Source organism: Achroia grisella, unplaced genomic scaffold, assembly GCF_030625045.1.
Source record: "Achroia grisella isolate CSIRO2021 unplaced genomic scaffold, CSIRO_AGI_Agris_v1 utg241, whole genome shotgun sequence".
Classification (NCBI taxonomy): Eukaryota; Metazoa; Arthropoda; class Insecta; order Lepidoptera; family Pyralidae; genus Achroia; species Achroia grisella.
Window position 1 is genome coordinate 588,225 of NW_026712734.1, and position 21,602 is coordinate 609,826.

Below are 21,602 nucleotides of genomic sequence, written 5' to 3' on the forward strand. Positions count from 1 at the left end.
GGTAGGTCTGAGAGTTTGGTTTCGCTAGGTTATCTATTTTTAATACCCTAAGGGATAAGAATGGCCAAATTCATTTTTAATTAAATTTTAGACATATATAAAATAAAAAAAAAATATGTAAAAGCTAAACTTGTTAAGGTTTAGGATATAAATTTATCAATAAAAAACCATGAAACAAAATATATAAACACTTTTATTTGTTGAATTGGTACCTTTTAAAATAATTAGGTATTCTATTTAAATAAATATAGATAGATATTTAGTGATTGAAAATATACCTACGGGTTAGTAATTGTTTTATATTATCGTTGCACTTTCGTTGCGTTTCAAAAAAATACATACACCCCTACATATCATCTTTCTACCATCAATTCCTATTTTTTATTAGCGATATCAATATATATGGGAATACGTTTGCCGGAACAGCTAGTATATAATATAATATATTGCAAAAGTGCTTGTTCTGGATGACTTGATTAAACCATATGAAGCCATATTATAAAGCTAGCAATATTATGGAGAACATGTGACTATTTTTTTGTATACAATGTAAAAATATCATAGGAAGTGATCCTATGTGTTTATATACAAAAATGCTTATTAATTTTAGTAAATATATATGAAATATAGATAATTACATATCTAACTATATTACCACTAGTTAAATCTATATACAAGACTAGACATCTAACTTAACAGCTACTTTGGTTTAATTTTCAGATAAGGTGCATTTCCCATTTTCTTAAATAATTTCAATATTATTGTATTAATAGTATTTTGTAATCCATTAATTGAAATAAAAATTTTAAATATTGTAATGAGAATTAAATTTAGTAGTAATTACATAATATATTACGATAATAATTTAATTGATTTTTTAAATATATTGCATACGTGTAGTACGCTAATTAAAAATATTTCTCTATATGTAACTTCAGCTCTACATTTTGTATACTTAAATATACGTACTATTTATTACATACAGGTACGGAATGGTATTATTATTAAAAATAATATACGAACATCTTTAGTTCGACTTAATCTATAAAGTATTTACAGTTAAGAAGACTAAAACACTCCAATTATATTTTGTGTGATAGCACCACCATTGGTCATCATTCAGAACAAAAATACAAAATAACGCATATGCCAGGGAATGCCAGGGACTAAAAACAAATATATAATATGGATGTATATATATATAATGAACTGGGCCCAACTGGGAAATACGAAATATCCGAATTCGTTAGATATTTTGATCTAGTTTTTCGATTTCAAGTGATTTGTCTCACTCATCTAAGTTGTTTAGAGTACCTAATTTAACATATTAGACATAATAAATAGTTAATAAAAAGTGCATAGCAAACGAACAAAACCTTTTTTTTGCGTAGTAAAAAAAGTCTATATCTGCGATTTGTTAATTCGCAATAGGTCCCCTGTATATACATAATATACATAATTTTGGATTGAAAACATTGAACACTGAACAAGTAATTACTAAGTCTAAGTACGTTTGTGTGTTTTTGAATTATGTAGTTATTAACTTTGCTTGGTTTATAACTAGTTATTACTGGCAGTTAATACAATTTTAAAATTAGTCAATAGAATTTAAAATTATAATAGAACACACGTTTATTTAATTATTTGAAGTAAACATATTTTGGCGATAATACATACTGTTGTAGGTATTTAAAAAACTTTAAATTTAAAGAATAGTTTATAAAAATCTATTTGTACTTGTTATTCGAGGAATACGAATAATTCTGCAGTATCTATAATTCGGTAGTAAGTTCGTCCTGTGGCCGCCTCGTCATCTCGAACAGCTCATCTTCTAGCCATATGCTTTCTCTCCTCACTATAGGTCGTCTTTCCCACGGGTCAGAGAGGACTATTGCGTCTCTTTCTCTTTCTATTTGCGTATAACTTGGTGGTCGTCCTACATCACTCCATTCGCACTGACTGTCCGTCTCTTTGTCAATGTTGCTGTGGTATGAAGAGGGGGAGTAGGATGGAGGCTTGAAAGTAGAGAAGGATTGGTGTGTACCTTCGGAGTCGGAGGTCTGACTCGGTGGGGCTGTTAGAAAATTCACCAATTGTCCTTCTTGTTGTGGTTGAACTGAATCAATACGACTGTACCTTTTGAGAATCCTGAAAAATAATGTCTTATTAATATTTTTTATACTCTTGTAAGTAATAGTGATTTTACCAAATTGTATGCACTTACGTCTAAGTGGACATTGATGTAATGACTGAATTTAAGATTGCGTACTACTAATCTAAAGGTATGATCACAATCATGGATATCACTGAGCGCATATTTAGTTATTAATGTTATGTTTGTTTGTTATAACTTATAACTCACCCTCTGATGGAATGCATGCATAGTGGCAGATTTATAAGATACCAGGGAAGTAGCCATGACTTATAAAAAGTTTTTCTTTAGTAAACTGTTTAAAATTGTAATATTCCACTATTAAAAAGAGAACAAGAAAAAAATTATGGTAGAGTTGTTACAGGTTCTATCTACCATAGCAGGTTTATTTTAAATTATTAGTAGAGACACAACAATTGAAAGAAATCATAACTTAATTTGTACAACGGAAATACACGCTTTTAGACTGTAAATAAATATTGTTATCTTTGATGAGACTAATGGAAAGTTCAAATAATGTGTACATTACCGTTCAGCCCAACTTGCAAGGCGCGGCCACTCGTCCGGAACCACTGGTACCTGTTGCTTGTTTAGTAGAATGAGTAGCTTCGCCAGGTCGCTCAGAACGCAGCTGCAACGGAAGCTATTATTAGATGTTAGTAGTTAAACGATTATACTAACAAACAAGCGCTTGCAATGTCTATATTGACTCTTTGAACGTTGATGCAGTTGTTTGGCTATAAAGAGCTAAGTTATATAGATTATCTGAAAGTTTGTACTGATAATATATTAATTGTTAGATAGTTCCATAAATATAATTTTATATTTTTATAAGATCTTTTTATCTTTCTTCTATCTATGTAGAAGAAAGTGTTAAATAACTCCTAATTCTTATCTGTATTATAAATGTCATACAAAGGAAGATTTTGTTACCATGTGACTCTTGTACCTGTACGTGTACACCGATTTAAGAATCTTTCACTACAGGATAGGTAGGTATATTACTTCTACATATACTATATACATTATATATATTATATATACTATGATAAATATATTTGAAACTCGCAAAGTTATGAGTACCTAAGTAAAATCTTAGCAGTGCAGTAGTTTACATAAATAATCAATATTGATATATATGTATATACTTTGGATTTACTAATATAGAAAGATAAAACAAATTTATCTCTCGTTGAAATCTGCGGAACTGTATACTTTAATTAGTACGAATGTGACTCCACTGAACTGTGGTATAACTTTAATTAGAAATTAGTAAGATATTTAATACCTGTAAGCCATCGCAGCGTCGTTATTTCCTAATTGGTAAAGTTCGCGCACCTGGTTTCGTGTATGGTTCAGTATTGCCAGCAACGTATACGCATGAGGCTGGAAAATACGAACATAAATGACACGACGTTTCATTCAAAGTTACCACATCTATATTATTTGTTTACGTTTTCACGTCACATTAGAGTGCTGCTCTATATATGTCTATATATATACCTGGTCGGCTTGGGCATATACTTTGTAATTCCAGCTAAATAAAAAGCCTTCTTGATAATTATATAGGTTAGATATAGGTTGCTCGAATACAACGGTTGTAATTATTATTAGTATATTAATATTTTCAATGCAGAGTATTAAAGAAGCCGTATAGATCGAACTCATGGCGGTCAAACCGCAAGCCATCGTAGTTAATTCATGGTGAATTCGCTACGATGGGTTACTAAACATGACTTTGTGCTCATCCTCTCATTCTCTATTGGCACCTAATAAGCATACACCATTAACATAAACGGCCACACATTTCCATATTCAAGCATTAAATAAAGAACTAGATAGTATCTTTCTGTCAATATTATTTATATGAACAGTCAGTTTATTGCGCTGTTGTTACAGCTCTAGAATGAAATAAAAGGAGGGAAAAACATACTTAAAAAAACATGTTTAATTTATGTATCATTATTGACAGTGTATGCACAAGAAATCAATCTCACTGCTCGCATTTCACGTAGGTTTCGAAAGTGAGACTGGCACGACCGTGTAAGCTTGCTCTCTAAACAATACGCAACCATTATCTCGCATGTTTCACGCAGTGTTAAACTTGTATTAATTGGAGAGAAGTTTTTGATGATAACAACCAGTTACTTATACGTATGTAGATACATATATAGGTACATACAATATTTAAGATGTGAGATAACCGGAATGTAACTCAATGTTTACAAAATATATTTATTATGATTGCTTAACTTTTTAGTTATTAAGTGCACATCTATATCATTAGGTACATAGTATAAACAAAGTCGCTGTCGCTCTCTGTTCGTCCCTATGTATGCTTAAATATTTAAAACCATGCAACTGATTTTGAAGCGATTTTTTTTAATAGATAGAGTGGTTCAATTGGAAGGTTTATGTATATAATACATAAGCCTTCCACCCAGTCAAAGCCAGGGCGAATAGCTAGTTTCTAATAATTTTGTGTGGTACATTTTTTTATTTAATTTATTATTTACAATTTAACAACAGTTTAACTATGCGAAATTACACTAAGTGTAAAAACTAGTTACTTTTTAAAATTCCACAATTTATAAATATGAGATAAAAAAAACATGGTACACCTACATAAGTAAAGAGTGCAACATTTGCGGTTTATTTATAACAATGTTAGATATATAATAATAAAAATTAATATAGTTATAAATAATAAAAGAATAATAGAATAGAATCTACTACACAAACCATAAATTACTGGTGGCGATGACCGCTTATGTAATATGTACGAATTATATATTTATTGATACACACACATTAAATATTCCATAAAACTTTTAGTAACTTAGTCGGTATGAAGAAATCTGTAATCGAAAAAGTTTAAAGGAAAAAACTATTAATGTACCTATATCATCCTATAAGTGAAAAATATCTACCTACCTATATAGCTGGAATTAAGTTTTTAACAAATGATAAGATTCTTGTTTTTTTTACTTAGATATGTCACAGATGAATTATGTATGAACAATAAATAGTTGTATGACCAGATAAACAATTAGGTATCTATTAATGATGATCATTATATTACTAATATTAGTATATTGTAGTAAAACATAGTACCTACCTATGCTTAATTTAGTAGGTATACCTACAAACATCAAGTACATAAATGTAAGTAAAGATAAACTGAATGTGTCAATTAACTAGATATGAATAGTATAATAATCGATACTTTGGAGCAAAAACTTTTTTCTGACACTATTTAGGTATATAGAAGTAGGAAATAAGCACACCGTCAGACAAAAGAAACTACGTGTTCTGCACTGGCAGTAACAATGCTGTATGACTAAAATAGGTTTAATGCATTTCATGTACATGATAACAGAAAAAGGCACGAATTGTTTACTTTAAATAAATTCTACAATATAATTAAGATAGTCGCAGAGAGAAGAGAAAGTAAGATATTCTAAATGTATCGAAGTAATTTATATTTTAAATAATAGTATAAGGCAAGTAATTATAAAATATTTCAGGACAATTCACGCACCGACATTAGTTCCAAGCTGAACCAAATCCGAACCAAACGATCCAAAATATATCGAACTATTTTGATTACTTAAGAATGAATTTTTACTTGAAACTGGGACTACTAGTCGAAACGTCAAATAATCTTGACTATTTTGAACAAATTAAGAATGAATTTTTACTTGAAACTGGGACTACTACAAATAATCATACTGATGACAACAAATGTTTGCCATGTACGAGAAATTAATCCCGCAACCATCGGAAGTAAACCGATGCCGGTGAAACGGACATGGTAAAGTGACACTAGAATTGATTTCTCCATTGTAATTACTCACTCGTAAGCAGTCGAGTTGCTTGTGAAATTCCCTGAGCCGCGTGTCATCGTCGTGGTGCGACGCCGGCAGGGGGCGTGGGTGAGAGCGCGCGCTCCTGCAGCGTGCGTACGCGGCGCCCGCGGCTACCAGCGCCACGCACGCCACTGCACCACACGCACCGCCGACTAATACCTGAATACCAAGTAAACATTACACTCACAAATATTATTACTTTCGCCGTTATAATTTAATTAAATTGTTGTTTTTATATCATATTTATGAAGTAGTATACCTATTCTGGTTAATTATAAAAAACCAGACATTTTAGACTTAATGCATTGCATTACCTACTTCATTATTCTTAGATATATTATGTATATAACATAGTAAAAAAGATTGTTTTTTAGATTAAATATGACATACAGTTTGAAAAAAATAACTCTTATTTGGGGTAAAAATAAAATAGGGAATGAAAGTTTCTATGGAGTTTCGTCATTTTTGAAGCAGGAAACTTTTTTGGGTAAGATGTTATTAAATATTTTATGACATCCAAGGTCACTATTCCATGCGGACGAAGTCACGAGCACAACTAGTTCTTTATATACATAGTAAAAAACAAAGTAGCCGCCTCGTTTTTTCGCTTATACCTTTTAAATTACATAATGGATTTTAATGTATTTTCAGCAGTAGATAGAGAGATTGAAGAGGAAGTTTTATATGTATAATACATACGTCTTATAGTATAGAACAAGCCAGGGAATTCAAAGATTTGTAATAAATCCGTGCGAAGCCGGGACGAGTCGCTCGTTGAATATAAACCTATAAAGTACACATATGGAGACATCTCTTAATACGTTACAAATATTAGGTAATTACTGTTATTTAATAATTTCAAAGTAGCTTCATCCACATTGGGTTGCGTAACAAAGACATTAGGGTCGCGTTTATAATCTAAAATGCATTTGTTTAAATTTTGATGTGTTGGCTGCCATGAATATTTGTATTTGTAATCACTCTGCTGTCAGGCGGAACGAAATTAATTGAATTGAATTTAAGATAAAGTTTATAGATAGAACTTCATGTGTTTAGTAGATAATACGTAATACGTCAGACATTGTTAAATAAAAAAAAATTATTAAACGTATTTATAGTTCTAGTTAGTATACAGTATATTTATTATCTACATTATACCTATAACAAGAGATGTTACTTCAAGTGATATTCACTAGAAGATATTTTTAAAAACAAGTTTTCAGGGTGTCAAGATTTATACATCTTGGATTCGGTTACAAATACATTTATAATATTTTATTACACGCATGGGCCTATAAATAATAAGCGCTACATGGATCCGTGGGAATAAATAAAAATAAAAACTAACGAATTTTGGATACTGCTTTTAACTCTAATGTTAATATTAACTTTAGAGTATAGTACTACTAGAAATATAACGCATATATTATTCGTTAGTATATGTACTATGTGAAAGAACGCTAGTAAAATGTGCTGTGTAATGAATATCTTTAACCAAGATTCATTAGGTATATGCGTAGAACAAAATAACAAAACACATTAGCGAGAAAGGTTTCGAACAATGCCGTACAACAAATAATGTAAGGCTCTTCCTCACCATTATAAGCGTTATTAACATCTCATTATATACTTATAATGCTATTAAAAACACATTCACTGAGGCAGGTGTTGACATTCTATTAGCATACTTGCGTACTTGACATTAAAATCGAATTTAGCAATGTGATAGAACTTTTCGCCTATATATAGAAGATAATATAAAAACTTTGTTTTCAAATTGATTAGTTACTATCAAGTTACTGTATCTATTACTACAGCCGACGATTTTACACCACGCTTAGGTATACCTACTATCTAAAAATACTATCTAAATCTACAAATCTATGAATACGGATATGAATTTAGACCAAATGCTCTATTGCGATTTGGTAGCAAATCTCACAACATTAAATTACACATTAATATAAATGTAATAATTAATATTGTTCAAATAAACGAATAGCATTTTAACTAATCTCATGGGAATACGTTACACACACAGAAAGTATTATCTTATCTATGCAGAAAGTATCCATATGTGTAAAGTAAATAATTGTGACAACTTGAGAGACTCATTACGAATTAAATATATATTTTTTTTGTGTTATATACGAGTAAATCAAACCTGAAACAGAATATTTTTAGAACAATGTAAAAATGTTTTTCTTTCAGATTTTTTTTGTAAATTTGTTGATAAATATCAAGATCGATATAAATAGTTATTCCTAAAAATAATATTTGTACTATGCGGTGAATAAAACCGCAACCATTGGAAGAAGAAACAGCATGCCTAACCATTAGATTACTAAGATTTTTATTTAAGAATTATTAGTTAGTCATATATGTAGTATCCTACTACAAAATTCTATGTTTTTTATAGGTCAGGGTTGGAAAGCAGTATGTCTGATGACCCTTTTACTGGACAGTAGGAATCACAGTATACAGTTAGTCAGTAATTTCGTTCAAACTACTACTACATCCTTCCGAAAGAACACATATAATGTTGTAGTTATATATTATATAACTACAACATTATATGTGTTCTTTCGAGAAGAAATAATCCTTTTACTTCTATTATTTATATTACACTTTTCATATGAATATGGTGCAGTGTGGTATTATGCATAATTACAAATAAATATTTAATTTATTCATTTAATAATGGTTACTACTGACCTCGCTATATGTGTGTGAGGGATAGCAGACTCGGCCCATGAGGTGGTCATCGTGCGCCCATGACTCGCGGGTACCAGAAGGGCAGTCGTGAGCGCAGGTACCTTCTGGCCATATGAGTAGGCGAGCGCACTTCACACACCCGTCCGCTGCACACCTTACACATTCTATACCACATCCTGAAAATAAAAAAATACATTGTTTGTTTGTTGTTGAAATAAATATGGTTTAGCGGAACTGGATATTAACAAATTATATCCAATATCATATTGGATATATTTTGTTACTAATGCATGCCAAATATTTTTTATCGCTACACTTAGCGTCCTTTTCGGCTAGTCTACAATGTTAGATTAATTAAGGAGAATTGTAAGGAAATTCAACTACTATTATTAAATTTCTCATAAAGGTGTACGGAGTGTTTAAACATAATATTTTGTCTTTTTGTTTGTAATGAATAGATAAAAAAATATTTGTCCCATTTTTTTAATTCTTTTACTTAGAGGAAGCAACATTGTCACCTAATAATATGAACTATATTTCAGGTGGGTATTGATAATTGCTTGAAGTTTGTATAAATATTACCTATATTCCTATTTTGAAAATCATTTCATAAACAGCAGAAAAAGTGTCCATTTTGTGTTTACAGAGTTACCAGTCTAAATACTTCTATCTTTTACGCATCCAAGATATGCTCGGAAACATAGTGATAATGATAAGGTCATTCATTGTTAATTCTTAGCGTTATTATATATGTAGTGTTTGTATCTCATCTACATAATATTTTATCTATCTTTGAGGGAACAAGAAAAAGTTTTCATTCAGTCATTCATGTTTCCTTTAATTTTTAGCTTAGAGAACGAATTAATTAATTCTACTAAAAAGCGGCTGACGAAATTCTTTGTGATTACGTACTAAAAATTTATGTAAAGCAATCGACGAAGAACTTTTGAGTGGATTTTTTACTTTAGATATAGTCTTTAGTATAATCGTGATAAAGTTTGTACAAGAACAAACAAAGATTGTGATAATATGTAATGTGAGAGTAGAGTACTTAATTGGTGATATTAGTTTAGGTGAGATAATTTTAGAAAATCATACGTTACATAATCAGGCCGCAGGTCATGCTCCAACTCTCAAGTTCAGAATTTCAGTTTCAAAATTACAATTATATAAGGCATAATGTACTAATCCACATACTGTTTGTTCACATGGATATTGCATAGGGAAACTATTCTATTCTATATTATTATAAGTTCTGCTTGAAATACACTCTGTATTTCAAAATCTAACCTAAATCATTCCATTGTTTTGGATTCCTCAATACCCAACTCGATACCCATATTGGAATTTCTATGTTAATATTCTGTATTTGGGCGTAATGTATGCATAGCGATGCACGTTTATTCGAACACAGAACAAATGTGGCAAATGGTGAATAACAAATTTTACCACTCCCACACTTTGTTATTACATTGCGTAAATTGTTATATTGATATTTTGTTGGGAAACATTAACCTTTCCTATAAAATCGGATTCATCTAAAATTGCATCAACATAAGTTCCATTTCATTCATGCTCCTTATGTATTATCTGCTTCTGAACAGGAATATGAGTTAGTAGATTAGAGTCTTCAAACATATACACTGATATTTTTCTGTCTATTCTATAAAGAACTTGGTATAAAGATAAGACATATAATGCTGTAATTTTATAAAACAAAGAAATAGTTATGAAAGTACATCATTAAGGTTTTTAATTGTAATTACCTAACGTTCGCCACTCGAAGCGAACTTTCCTAATAAAACACTGCATTTCTATTGAGTAATCTGTGTATGTTTACATTTTTCAATTGCTTCTGATATGATGACTTGAAAAATAATTTGTGTTCACTGTTGACTTAGCGTATTATTCGGTACTTTCAAAGGGAAAGTGCGAGCAATATGCGATTAGAGTGGCGCAGTTAAATTAACGGTACTAAACGATTGAATGGTCACTGTATTTTGTTCAAGTATATTCGATTGCCTTTATAGAGAAGGGTTTTCGATAAAACTCGAGAGGTTTTTGACATATAAATTACTTCTAAAGTAATTGGTACCTGATAATTTCATTTTGTTACTAGCAACGGGCATTGAAAGAATTGTTGTTGATATCAGTATATTATGGTCTCATATGCACGGTCTCGTTGATTTAGCGGTTAAGCACAGTACCTTATATTCGATGATCGATCGGTTCGCATCCTCGAACAATATTTGTATTAATGAATATGATTGTTTCTTATTTATTGTATGCTCTACTTTGCTTTGGACTAGATAGTGCTACGTAAATTGTCTTGAGTAATATTGGGTATTTATTAACGGAAAAATAATGAATTGGCTAATAGTTACGAGAGACAAAATATGGTATCTACAAATTAAAATATCATTTCATAATAAACTTATAATACTGGGTGGGTAGCAGATTTGTGTACGTGTCATAACAGTAATTATGTTTGCACTTGCATAAACATGCACGTAAGATATGGTTCAGTTATTGTGAAACAAAGTATGTTTTGTAGATTAATTGCAACATTATAGACAATACCAGGGTTGTCAATTTTTAAACATTTAATCTCGTAACAAGAAGTCAAAAATTTTCAAAGTCAATATTTTTATACATCATCGTATTTCGTAAATCAAAACGTCACACATACTTGTATAAGAATGAATTTCCTGGTACCAAAAATCTTTACATGTACTGGGGTACGGTTGACATCCCTGGTCGACATGACAATTTCGATGTGATTGTTTGTTACTAATGTAAGTAGTTTACTTGCTGGGTTGTTCAATATGCTATTGCTAAAGTAAGATCCAATATTCCGTCTATACAAAAGTCATATATGCCAGACCTTGTACAATACTGGATTATTTAAAAATAAAATTGATTTTGTTTCAAATTAAATTAAATTTGATATTAGAATTTAATGTTAAAACATAGAATGGACTCTCCAAGGTTTGTAATTTTAGGGTCACTTCATTATTGTGCTGTAGGTACGCGATGTTCTTTTAACATCCTACCAGAATCATTTAAACGGTATATTGGTAACAACGGTGTATACAATTTCATATCAAATTCGTTAATTTATGAAACTCAGTTTTTTCATATATTGCTTGTAACAGTATTATAACATGCGCTGCTCATTGCCAGACACTTAGTATGGTTCCAACCCAATATACGGTTTCAATGATTCTGGTAGGATGTTAAAAGAACGTACCTGTGTTTTGGTTTGAGCTGAATAAAAATTTTGAAAGATATATTTAGGAAACTTAAAAAAATCTTCGTAAGATATCTATAGTGCTGGCAAGTACCTACTTTTAAGTTTTTGAGTATACTCAAATATATAATATAAATATATAATAAAATACATAAATATAATCTTTGAATATTTTAGGGATGACGATGATTTTTTCTATGACATAACTTGTATGGTGCATTTAAAGAATAGGACACAAATGTAAATTCAAACAAGTACTTATTTTGCAATTAGGCCCTTACACGTAATTTTATAATTCACAAAGTACAAATTGCGTTTAATTTGAGACTAGATAACTATTATAAATATTATGTTAGGACTTCTTACTTATAATTTTATGTACAGGTTACAAAGTAATGTTGTCCTTGTTCTCAAAGTAAGTATATTATACGTTTTGCCTAGGCGTTTGAACCCCAGTATCTAATAGACCTGATAATTACTATTAATTACTAATCCATACTGTTGCTGTAAATTACATGACTAGCTTGGTTCTAGTAGTGACTAAGTTTTTATAGTACGTATAGGTTGTATAATCATACAATGATAAATTCAGAAGGTAATCACCTTGTGTTTTTATAAAGTAACATTTTGTTTTATAATTAATTTAGTAACAGTATTTATCATTTGACCTTTGGAGATATCACAAGAGCATGAACATTTAGCTGATAGGTTGGGAAGCTGCACCGAATGACTTTAAATTGTTTAACATTACACTTGCACGCTGTATAAACATGCAGTATTAAAACATCCTTGTTGATAGTGCTGATAAAAATATTATTATTCTTTTGTTTGAAATCTTTCAATAATAATTTAATTCTCTTTGTTACATAAATATGCTTTATAGTATGTATAGAACGAATATAATGCGTACTATTATCGTTTTGGTACTGTTTAAAAAATTCACTGTTCGAACTCCACAAGTTTGAAACAAAATATATCATATTAAGTTACTTTTTTAAACACTTAAACACAATGAACGCAAATAAGAATTCTTCGGTCACTTTTGATATTTGTAGTAAATCGATACTGTAGCCTAAGCTGTGTTTCTTGGAAAACGTAGGTACATATATCAGAAATTCTATGGAACTACATTCAAGCCATAAATACACCTATAATTGTTATTATTCTATACCGCAGAAATAATCCACAGAGGATTCTGTTCGTCAAAAATTGTAGGTAGGTACTTTACGAGTTAAGTCCACACTTTTACGTGTATATATAAAAAAAGTACTTAAATACTTCAACCTGTTGTCTAGTACCAATAATACAAGCTTTACTTAACCTGGGACTAAATGGCGTTGTGTGAATTGTTCTCGCTTATTTTATTATTACATAACTCACACAGGATCGAAACCATTCGAGCCTAAAACAAGACGTAAACTTGTCTTCAAAGGACAAGTAGTCTTTATCAGCGCAGTCCCTTTAGTAAGGTAGATTATTTTTAGGTCAGGTTGTATACTCATAAACTCACTCACGTGTGTCGTTATCGGCGGTTGGTGCGTCGGCTGGACGGAGTTGTGCGGCCGCCGTGCATACCGTCAGCAGCAGACCAAGAGTCACCAGCGCCAAGCGCCTCATCGCATAGTGGTGCCCATTGTGACACTGTCCAAAAATTATATATTTATGAAATATAATATTGGTATATCTTCTTACTCTTTTTATGATATTAGCTACTAATTTATCTTAAATGCAGTCAGTTTAGTAAATTATGATTTGTATTGTATTATATATAGGTACTTCTATGATAAGCCAAAAATATTATATTTTAAACAATAACTATAAATATGGCCTATAAATAATTTATAAAATAAATAATGTAACTTGAACTCAATTAGGTGAATGAACTCAATATAGAAATTATTATTATTATACTAATAATTGTAAGTATATAATTGTATAATTGTAAGAGTTAATAATTAGTGAGTAGTACTACCTACTACCACCAAAAAGTATTACATATTAGTAGTGCATTTACTTAGTATATCAAGTAATTTAGCGCACCGTTTAAAATATATATATATAGTTAAGAAATTCCTTTGAGGAAACATTAACGTATGCAATTATGCAAATTACAAGGTATTAATTAGCATATAAAATAAATTTTAATTTTAGTTTAATTATGTCCATAACCTACATTACAAACATCACAGTTACATCACAAAATCAGCAAAGCAAAACTTATTTTTTTTCTATTTTGTGATTTTATTTATTAAAGTCATAAACTGTTTATTGGTGTATATAATTTACACGTTTACTACTGATGTGGGTCAAATTGTCTCGTCCAGCGGTCTCAAGTCCGACATAACAGTATCGACGGGTTTGCAAATTAGTTGACATTGGCATTCGATAACCGCGGAGGTTTTAACGCCCACACATGCACGCATGTTTGTCGAACATATAGGTACAACTCAAGTGTGTGTGAGCTTCTGTTAATTACTGACACGCTAAGTTAAGTGGTTAGTTATTAGAAAAGTACTGTCAGGTTGTTAATAAAAATGTAAATTTAGGTGAATTTTTGATTGTGTTTATTAAGTTAATATCAACATAACCACTAGGAACATTTTCTAAAGAAATGCGCCCAATAAAAGGTAAAAATATTTAAGATTGTATGTTGCTAACGACAGTGAGTAGGTTGTGATTTAATGAGCCCGTTAGCCATTACAAATCCATACAGAGAAGAAGATGGGTACATCTTGTCTACAAAAAAGTCTAAATGCCTATAATAGGCATACATGTACCTGTATAAATTATACATATATACTGTAAATGAATAGTAATATTTGCTGAACAAAATATGTAAAATCTAAGCCCCAAGTGAAGTGAAGTTACTAATTCTCGTTGCACGTTTGACATTCAAACCTTTACCCTAACTTTACTTGTACATTATCGTGACTTTTTTAAACTTGTTTTGTTGGTGATGCGCGGAAATAAAGCAGTAACAAAACGGAGATCATAAGAACAAAGTTTATGACTTGTCAAGTTAGAAATACTGGTGTGCGTCACAGATACTTTCTCCGAGATACAGATTCGGAACGACAAATTGAATTATCATAATTTCAGCATCTACACGTGCAAAATTCGAATTTAAAGGCATTTATTCATATCAGCTTCAATTACTTATGCATGACAGTTTATTTTACTTATTTTTGTAACTCTACCGTGTTACTGCTATTACTAACTATTGATTAAGCACGGGGAAAACCCCTCATTTTAGTTTATCTGTGTCAGTTGGAATAAAAATATTCTATGCTATGAATATACCACTACTTGTCATTTCTGCGATGTCAACATCATATTACAATTAAACAAATATTAGTTATATAGAGCAAGCGAAAGAAAACTCCATACAATGCCATATACCTAGATGCTTAGAGCCTGGCAATGACGATTTTTTGATATTTTATCAATGTACCATGTCAAACCTTATGGAAACTATAGCCCTGGTGAATTCGCTATGATAGGTCAATTGACCTACTCGTCATATAATCCACTTATTATGCCTTTTTAGTCTTCTGTAGCGATACAAAATACGCACATATATCTGTAAAGTATACGTATGGAATTGAATATGAACTTCTATTGTCAGTATACAGCCAGCAACCGAACGCAATTTCGGTTGCATAGATCGATTTGATCCGTACTAGTATCTAGGTATATTTATTGTAGTGTCGTGGGGGCCGGTTGTCATGTACTTCTCGTTGGCAAATATTTACATTATGTACTCCTATGTAATATTTTACATATAAGTATTATCACTATTCATTTTCCATTCACTATGTGTAAAACAGGACGGATAAAGTAGGCAAATCACATTATTAAAGTTAGCAAGGGTGTTAGATTATGTAGTAATAACATTTTAAATGGCTAAAATGTTGTTGTTTAAACAAAAACTGACTACAACGGAACTAATATAGTAGTACGAACTAGGTAAAGTAGACAATTTAAATATAACAAGAGGAAAAATAAAGAATAATTGGTCATAATTATATTCTTAGTGCGGATTTTTATATAATGTTACTCAGACGTACTACCTACATAAATACTTGCTTAGTAATGATTAGTATTCGTAGTCTCGCTTCTACATTGATGATTCAATCGTTCTTAATATCCATACAGTAAGTTGGTATAAATTGTATGAACAAAAGGATTTACTTAAAACAACAAATTTATTCATTATTTTATTTTACCAAATCAAATTATTTGTATTTTACAGTCCTAAATTATTTAATTACAGTTTTGTTCCACAAACTAATCAGTGCGTTTTATTTAAAAAAGATACAAAAGTTTCATTGTATCCTCAGATTAGCTCTACATTTTAAATTGTAGATTTAATATAAAATTATATTTCTTTAACATTTTACGATTTTAAAAAAGGTGTAACAATTATATTTTTTATTTTTTCTCTTTAGTAGAAAACAGCTTTAAAAGCACAGATTACATTATAAAGTACTACGGTAAAAGTAATATAAAATGCGAATGGAAATTTTAAGGAATAGAGAGATTTACAATCTCTGATACACATAATTTCTGTTATCATTAAAAGGAGAAGATTCTCATTTTTATTGCAGTTTGTTGTTTGAGTTTTTGGTGATCCCATAGTAATTATTGTATGAATCGGATGTTTATAAAACAATAGATATTTTGTATTATATACATATCATCAGTAATACCTAAATAATAGATAAAGAAATAACATAATAAATTTAGATGAACTGTGTTTGAATAACTTTACAATACAAACACTTTTAACTTAGTGTGTATTCGTTGGATATCTGATATCGATGCCGTGGTTGATACAAGGACTCATTTGTAAGTTTTCTATGTAAGTACTAAGTATTATAATATGTAAATAGTAATTTGAAACCTGGAATGAAAACGAGGCTGTTGCATGACGGTCTATGAACGCGCTACGGTGGTCGAAGCTACTCGCGGTGAAAGTTGCTAGTGACGCACTTTTGTGTTCACGCAACTCATGGGCAGTAGTAATTTACGCAGCCATTCTAATGAGATCCCCTCTGCCCTCCTTACAACCATGTAGGATGTATCACAGAGAAGTATTGAAACTTGAAAGGAAAGGTCACAATATATTTGGCAGTCAGTTATATCGGTGAGTACAACTCCCGCTGACTAGTCGGATCTTTAGGAAAAACATGCGGGCGTCTCGACAAAACATCCGGTTTGAACCCTCAAATGTTTAAATTACTTGAACGTATATATTATAGACCAAAATATCGATTTTAGATATGTAGAATATTATGATTTATATAGTAAGTATGTGTATGGCTACGACTACTAGACGTATCAGAAAAAATAAATTTTTTAAATCTATTCCAAGTTTTATTACCGAATTAAATTTATGTGATAGATTCATTACTATGCATTGATATTGTTTCCATTTGACGTAATTCATTATTCACGATATGAAAATATTGTTTTTCTGCTGTTTGAATTAATTCATCTTCATTGGACTTCTCATTAGACGTTGGTGCAGTAGTTACTTCTGCTTCTGTCCGAATTTTTAAATGAATTTCTTTCAAACGCGCATCAAGAATATGCTCACGTCGAGTCTCACGATCGTATGTCTGTGACATAAGGTGTTTATCCTGATTTCCAGGTATAATCATATTTTCTGATAACTGTACCAAGTATACTGATCCATTTACATCTCCAATGGCTACTGATTCGCCTTCACGATGACAAGTAAGCCTTGTAAGTTGATGTTTAGAGATTTTAAGAGTAGCTATAGGCTCACGATATTTACGAAGAAAATCCCAGTAGTAAAAAATACCACCTGCACAGATAGACATATAGCTAGAAAATTTTAAGGGTGTCCAAGAAGCATCAGTGACTTCATTATTATATGGCTTTGTTACTACTATGGGTGCAGTGCGAACTTCTTCACTCCATAGACGCACTGTCCAGTCTCCACAGGTTAAAAACATTCTAAGTGTACATGGACTACGATGTACTGCACGAACAGGACCAGAATGTGCATTCCAATATGACGATAAGATTTCAGAATGACTTCTACCCATTCGATTAGCGTTAATGACCAGACCTGACTCTGTTCCACAAAGAAATTTCGTTGGTAAACCAAGATGATATTCTAAAGAACTCACACCTTCAGCGTTATTCAAATTCGGTTCTTGCCCAACTGGAATTCTTACAGATATTGGTACTTGATCTAATGGCTTTGATAGATTTCGTAAATCCCACCAGAAACATTGTCCATCAGGGGATCCGGTAAAGAACTCAGTATTGGTACGAGAGAGTGTAAAAAGTAAGGCTGTTATAGGTTCTCGGTGAGAGTTATAAACTATACTCCTTGATATAACTTTAGTGCTTTCTCTAATGTCAAATATATTTACAATTCCATTAACCAGACCACCTACAACTAATTCCGGATGTATGGGGGAACACGCCAATTGCCAACAAGGGTTATCTGGCTGTAATTTTGAGATTGGTTCAGTTTGTTTACAAATGTCCCATACGTAACAATCATTATTCAGATAGATATAGGAATTTAAGTTGCATGTTCTATCTGAATATGATACAGCTATTTTAGGTATTTTTTCATTTGTCCAAGCTATACATGAGATAGGCCGCTTGAAAGAATCTCGAAATACATTTGTAACCCGAATGTTGTACTTTTCAACAGCTTCTTGTGATTGCATATCATCGAAGTATGTTTCATATATATTGATAGCATTATTTTGATCAACATAATGCTCCATCATCGGTACCAAATTCAGAACTGTATGCACATAGTTATCTTCATGTATAATTCTACGACGGTGTCGCATCAAATGTTCTTCGTTATGTAAGTGAACCTCGCGTGGCCAACCACCTTCTGTATGATTTATTCCTTGCTCATGAGTTAGTAGTGATTTTGTATTTATATCATGTTGTGTTTGCGGTAATGTCGCTTGCACTTCACGATTCACAGGATTTCTGAGGATATAATCTCTTTGATGACATATATTTGGTTTAATGGAGTCTAGTATTTGAGCTGGAACATCTTGGAATGAATGTTGCCTACCATAATGTCTACGTAATTTTGTGTATTCGTAATACAATTTTACGTAACTACACATTTTATAGAAGTAAACGCTAAACAATAAAAATAAATATCTTTACTTTATTTCCTGAGAACTGTGTCAAAAGTAAATATAAATCAGCAAGGTCATGACTTAAATCGAAGAATATAAATTATTAACTTGACGTATGACGACTATCTGAAAACATATGTGTCCTTGTTTCGATAGGATGTTCTACCTAATTATATTATTATAGGCAGCGAAGAATATTATTAATTGAATCCAGATTTTATTCACATCGAGAGTTTGAAGTGATTTATGATTTTTTTATCTATCAGATTATTTTCAATGCTGAGTGAGGAAAATCGTGATGATTAGAAAAAATTACACTAATATTTCAGTTACATTGTTTCTTAGAAAAAAATGTTTCTTGCATCAGGAAGTGTCGCAATACACTGTTACGCCTCGGCTTTGTAAGGAGCTGTTATGTGGCCTGCATCAATATGCATTGAGTACAGAATAATATTTGCCGGACGTGTAGGTATGGTATACGCCTCTTAAGCTATAATTTATGAACCTCTATAGAGACTTGACTTGTATAATCGCGGAAGTAACAGTCAAGTATAATCAATTAAAATTATTTAACTTAGCTATACTTTTAATCTTACTTAACACGTACAGTAAAAAATAATAACAGCTAGTAATATATTTTTACAAAAAATGTTAATAAAAGTAATTAATTATAGAAACATTTGCATATTTTGTTGTTTATAACGTCGATGAACGCATAAAATTATGAACTACTACCTTACCATAAAAAGGTAAACGCCGTGCAGCGCACCAGTAACGCACTGTGTTCACATGTCTTCACTGCACGTAACCGTGATAGGTTATTGTGTATTAATTTGTAACATGGATGATATCAATACAGTATCGTCCTTATTCGTCACAGCACTTTACGTCACGTCACGAATTCGTTCGAATTTGAAAGGTGGTGAGGTGCGCGCGCGTCATACGGTTGTATACAGAGGCGTTCTGTCGGTGACTGGCGCGTGCTCTGTAAAGAGTATAGTGGGGCTCAGGTTTACGACCAGTACAACGACTGGTTTGGTTTGCACGAGTTCCTTCGCAACTGATGGTGATTGATGATTAAAAGGTTTAGAGTGCTTTGTTATACCTATATGAAATACCTACATTACCTTCTTGCTTGCGTATATCTGCTAATAAAACTAGGGTAATTGAAAATGTATAATATTGAATATCCAAAAAGATTTTGTTCTAATGATAATTTCTTTTTTTTCATATTATTTATTGTCCTTTTCTCTCGACTGCCAATCAGTACTAAAATATTGAGTAGATTATTGTATATATTAAAGTTCGCTAGTTCATTTTTCATATTTATCATTACGTAGTATTTCACGTATGTTTGCTGCTTGGTACACGGTCTATTCTATTTATATTATATATTTATTTGGAACCTCTTGTTAGAATGTGTGAGTCCAGCTTACCGCAGTCGATAAACTATACACATCATATCCTAAAGATCTACTTTAGAGCTTCTACTGAAGATTTACTAAGAAGTATACGGCGACCCTCAGTAGTTAGAGTTATGACCTCTGGTGCTGCAGACTATATAGCCTATGTTCAGTAGTGGACTGCGAAATCCTAAATTTTTATGTCGCAATTATGAAGACAATTAGTAAATTGCGAGTTCTAGTATACCTATAGGTCAATTTTTAAAGTTAGACAGTAGCGTTATGAGCAAAATTATGTGGGTAAGATAGTTACGAGCTAATTGAAATAATTGGTCATTAGTCAGTTGGAAAGATCGGCTGTTTCTGAGTTGATTAGTAATTGACCCGGTCTGGCCTTGTGCCCGCGGTCGCCACACTATCAGATATGGTTATATTGCTTCAAACCAGAAATTAAGTAAACTAATAAGGTGTATTTACTTATAACAAGAACTATATGGTTTATTGAGACAATTTTACTCTGTTTAAAACAAACATTATTATTTTGTTATTGAAGTATCTAAATATTTATTTAATCTATTGTAGTCTTATGACTTGGTACTATCTAGTAGTTTGTATTCACACAAAATCTTATGAAATGAAAACGGGAACAACATTTGTTAAAAATATAAACAGGCAAGTTTCGTTCTTCTTGAACTGAATCTGGTTTACGAATGAGTGGTAGAATAAAAAAAAGCTATCCAAAGTATGAGTTTGAATAAATTTCAACAAAACTTATCCCATAGTGTATCCATAAGTAAAATTTCATTTCAAAGAGGCTTCTTTGATCTATTCAGGTGTTTCGTAGTGAAAAGGTAACAATAAGATAATGATTGTACATAATCATCTATTCACACTAATATATACACATTATGTAAGTATATGAAATAGGTACTATTGTTGATTTATAGGAAATAGCTAGCAATGTATTTATGCAACTGATGTCTGTAATTTGATTTGATCCATAATAACCATTACGTTTTCAATTATAGGATAGGATTAATCACGTTATCTGATGCATAATTGAAA

The 21,602-nt window shown here is 31.2% G+C and overlaps 2 protein-coding genes across 2 annotated transcripts; both read right to left on the bottom strand.

Moving 5' to 3' along the window:
• Positions 1-436: 436 nt before the first annotated feature.
• Positions 437-20,096, bottom strand: LOC131842492 (uncharacterized). Its single transcript, XM_059191030.1, has 7 exons — positions 19,875-20,096; positions 13,501-13,627; positions 8,737-8,912; positions 6,010-6,180; positions 3,441-3,538; positions 2,682-2,783; positions 437-2,148 (listed from the first exon to the last, which is right to left on the bottom strand). The coding sequence occupies exons 1-7, from the start codon at positions 19,875-19,877 to the stop codon at positions 1,773-1,775; spliced, it is 1,053 nt and encodes a 350-aa protein (XP_059047013.1). The 5' UTR covers positions 19,878-20,096; the 3' UTR covers positions 437-1,772.
• On the bottom strand, positions 17,361-19,172 carry LOC131842491 (dynein intermediate chain 3, ciliary-like). The gene has a single exon (XM_059191028.1). The coding sequence runs from the start codon at positions 19,117-19,119 to the stop codon at positions 17,380-17,382; it is 1,740 nt and encodes a 579-aa protein (XP_059047011.1). The 5' UTR covers positions 19,120-19,172; the 3' UTR covers positions 17,361-17,379.
• Positions 20,097-21,602: the final 1,506 nt, after the last annotated feature.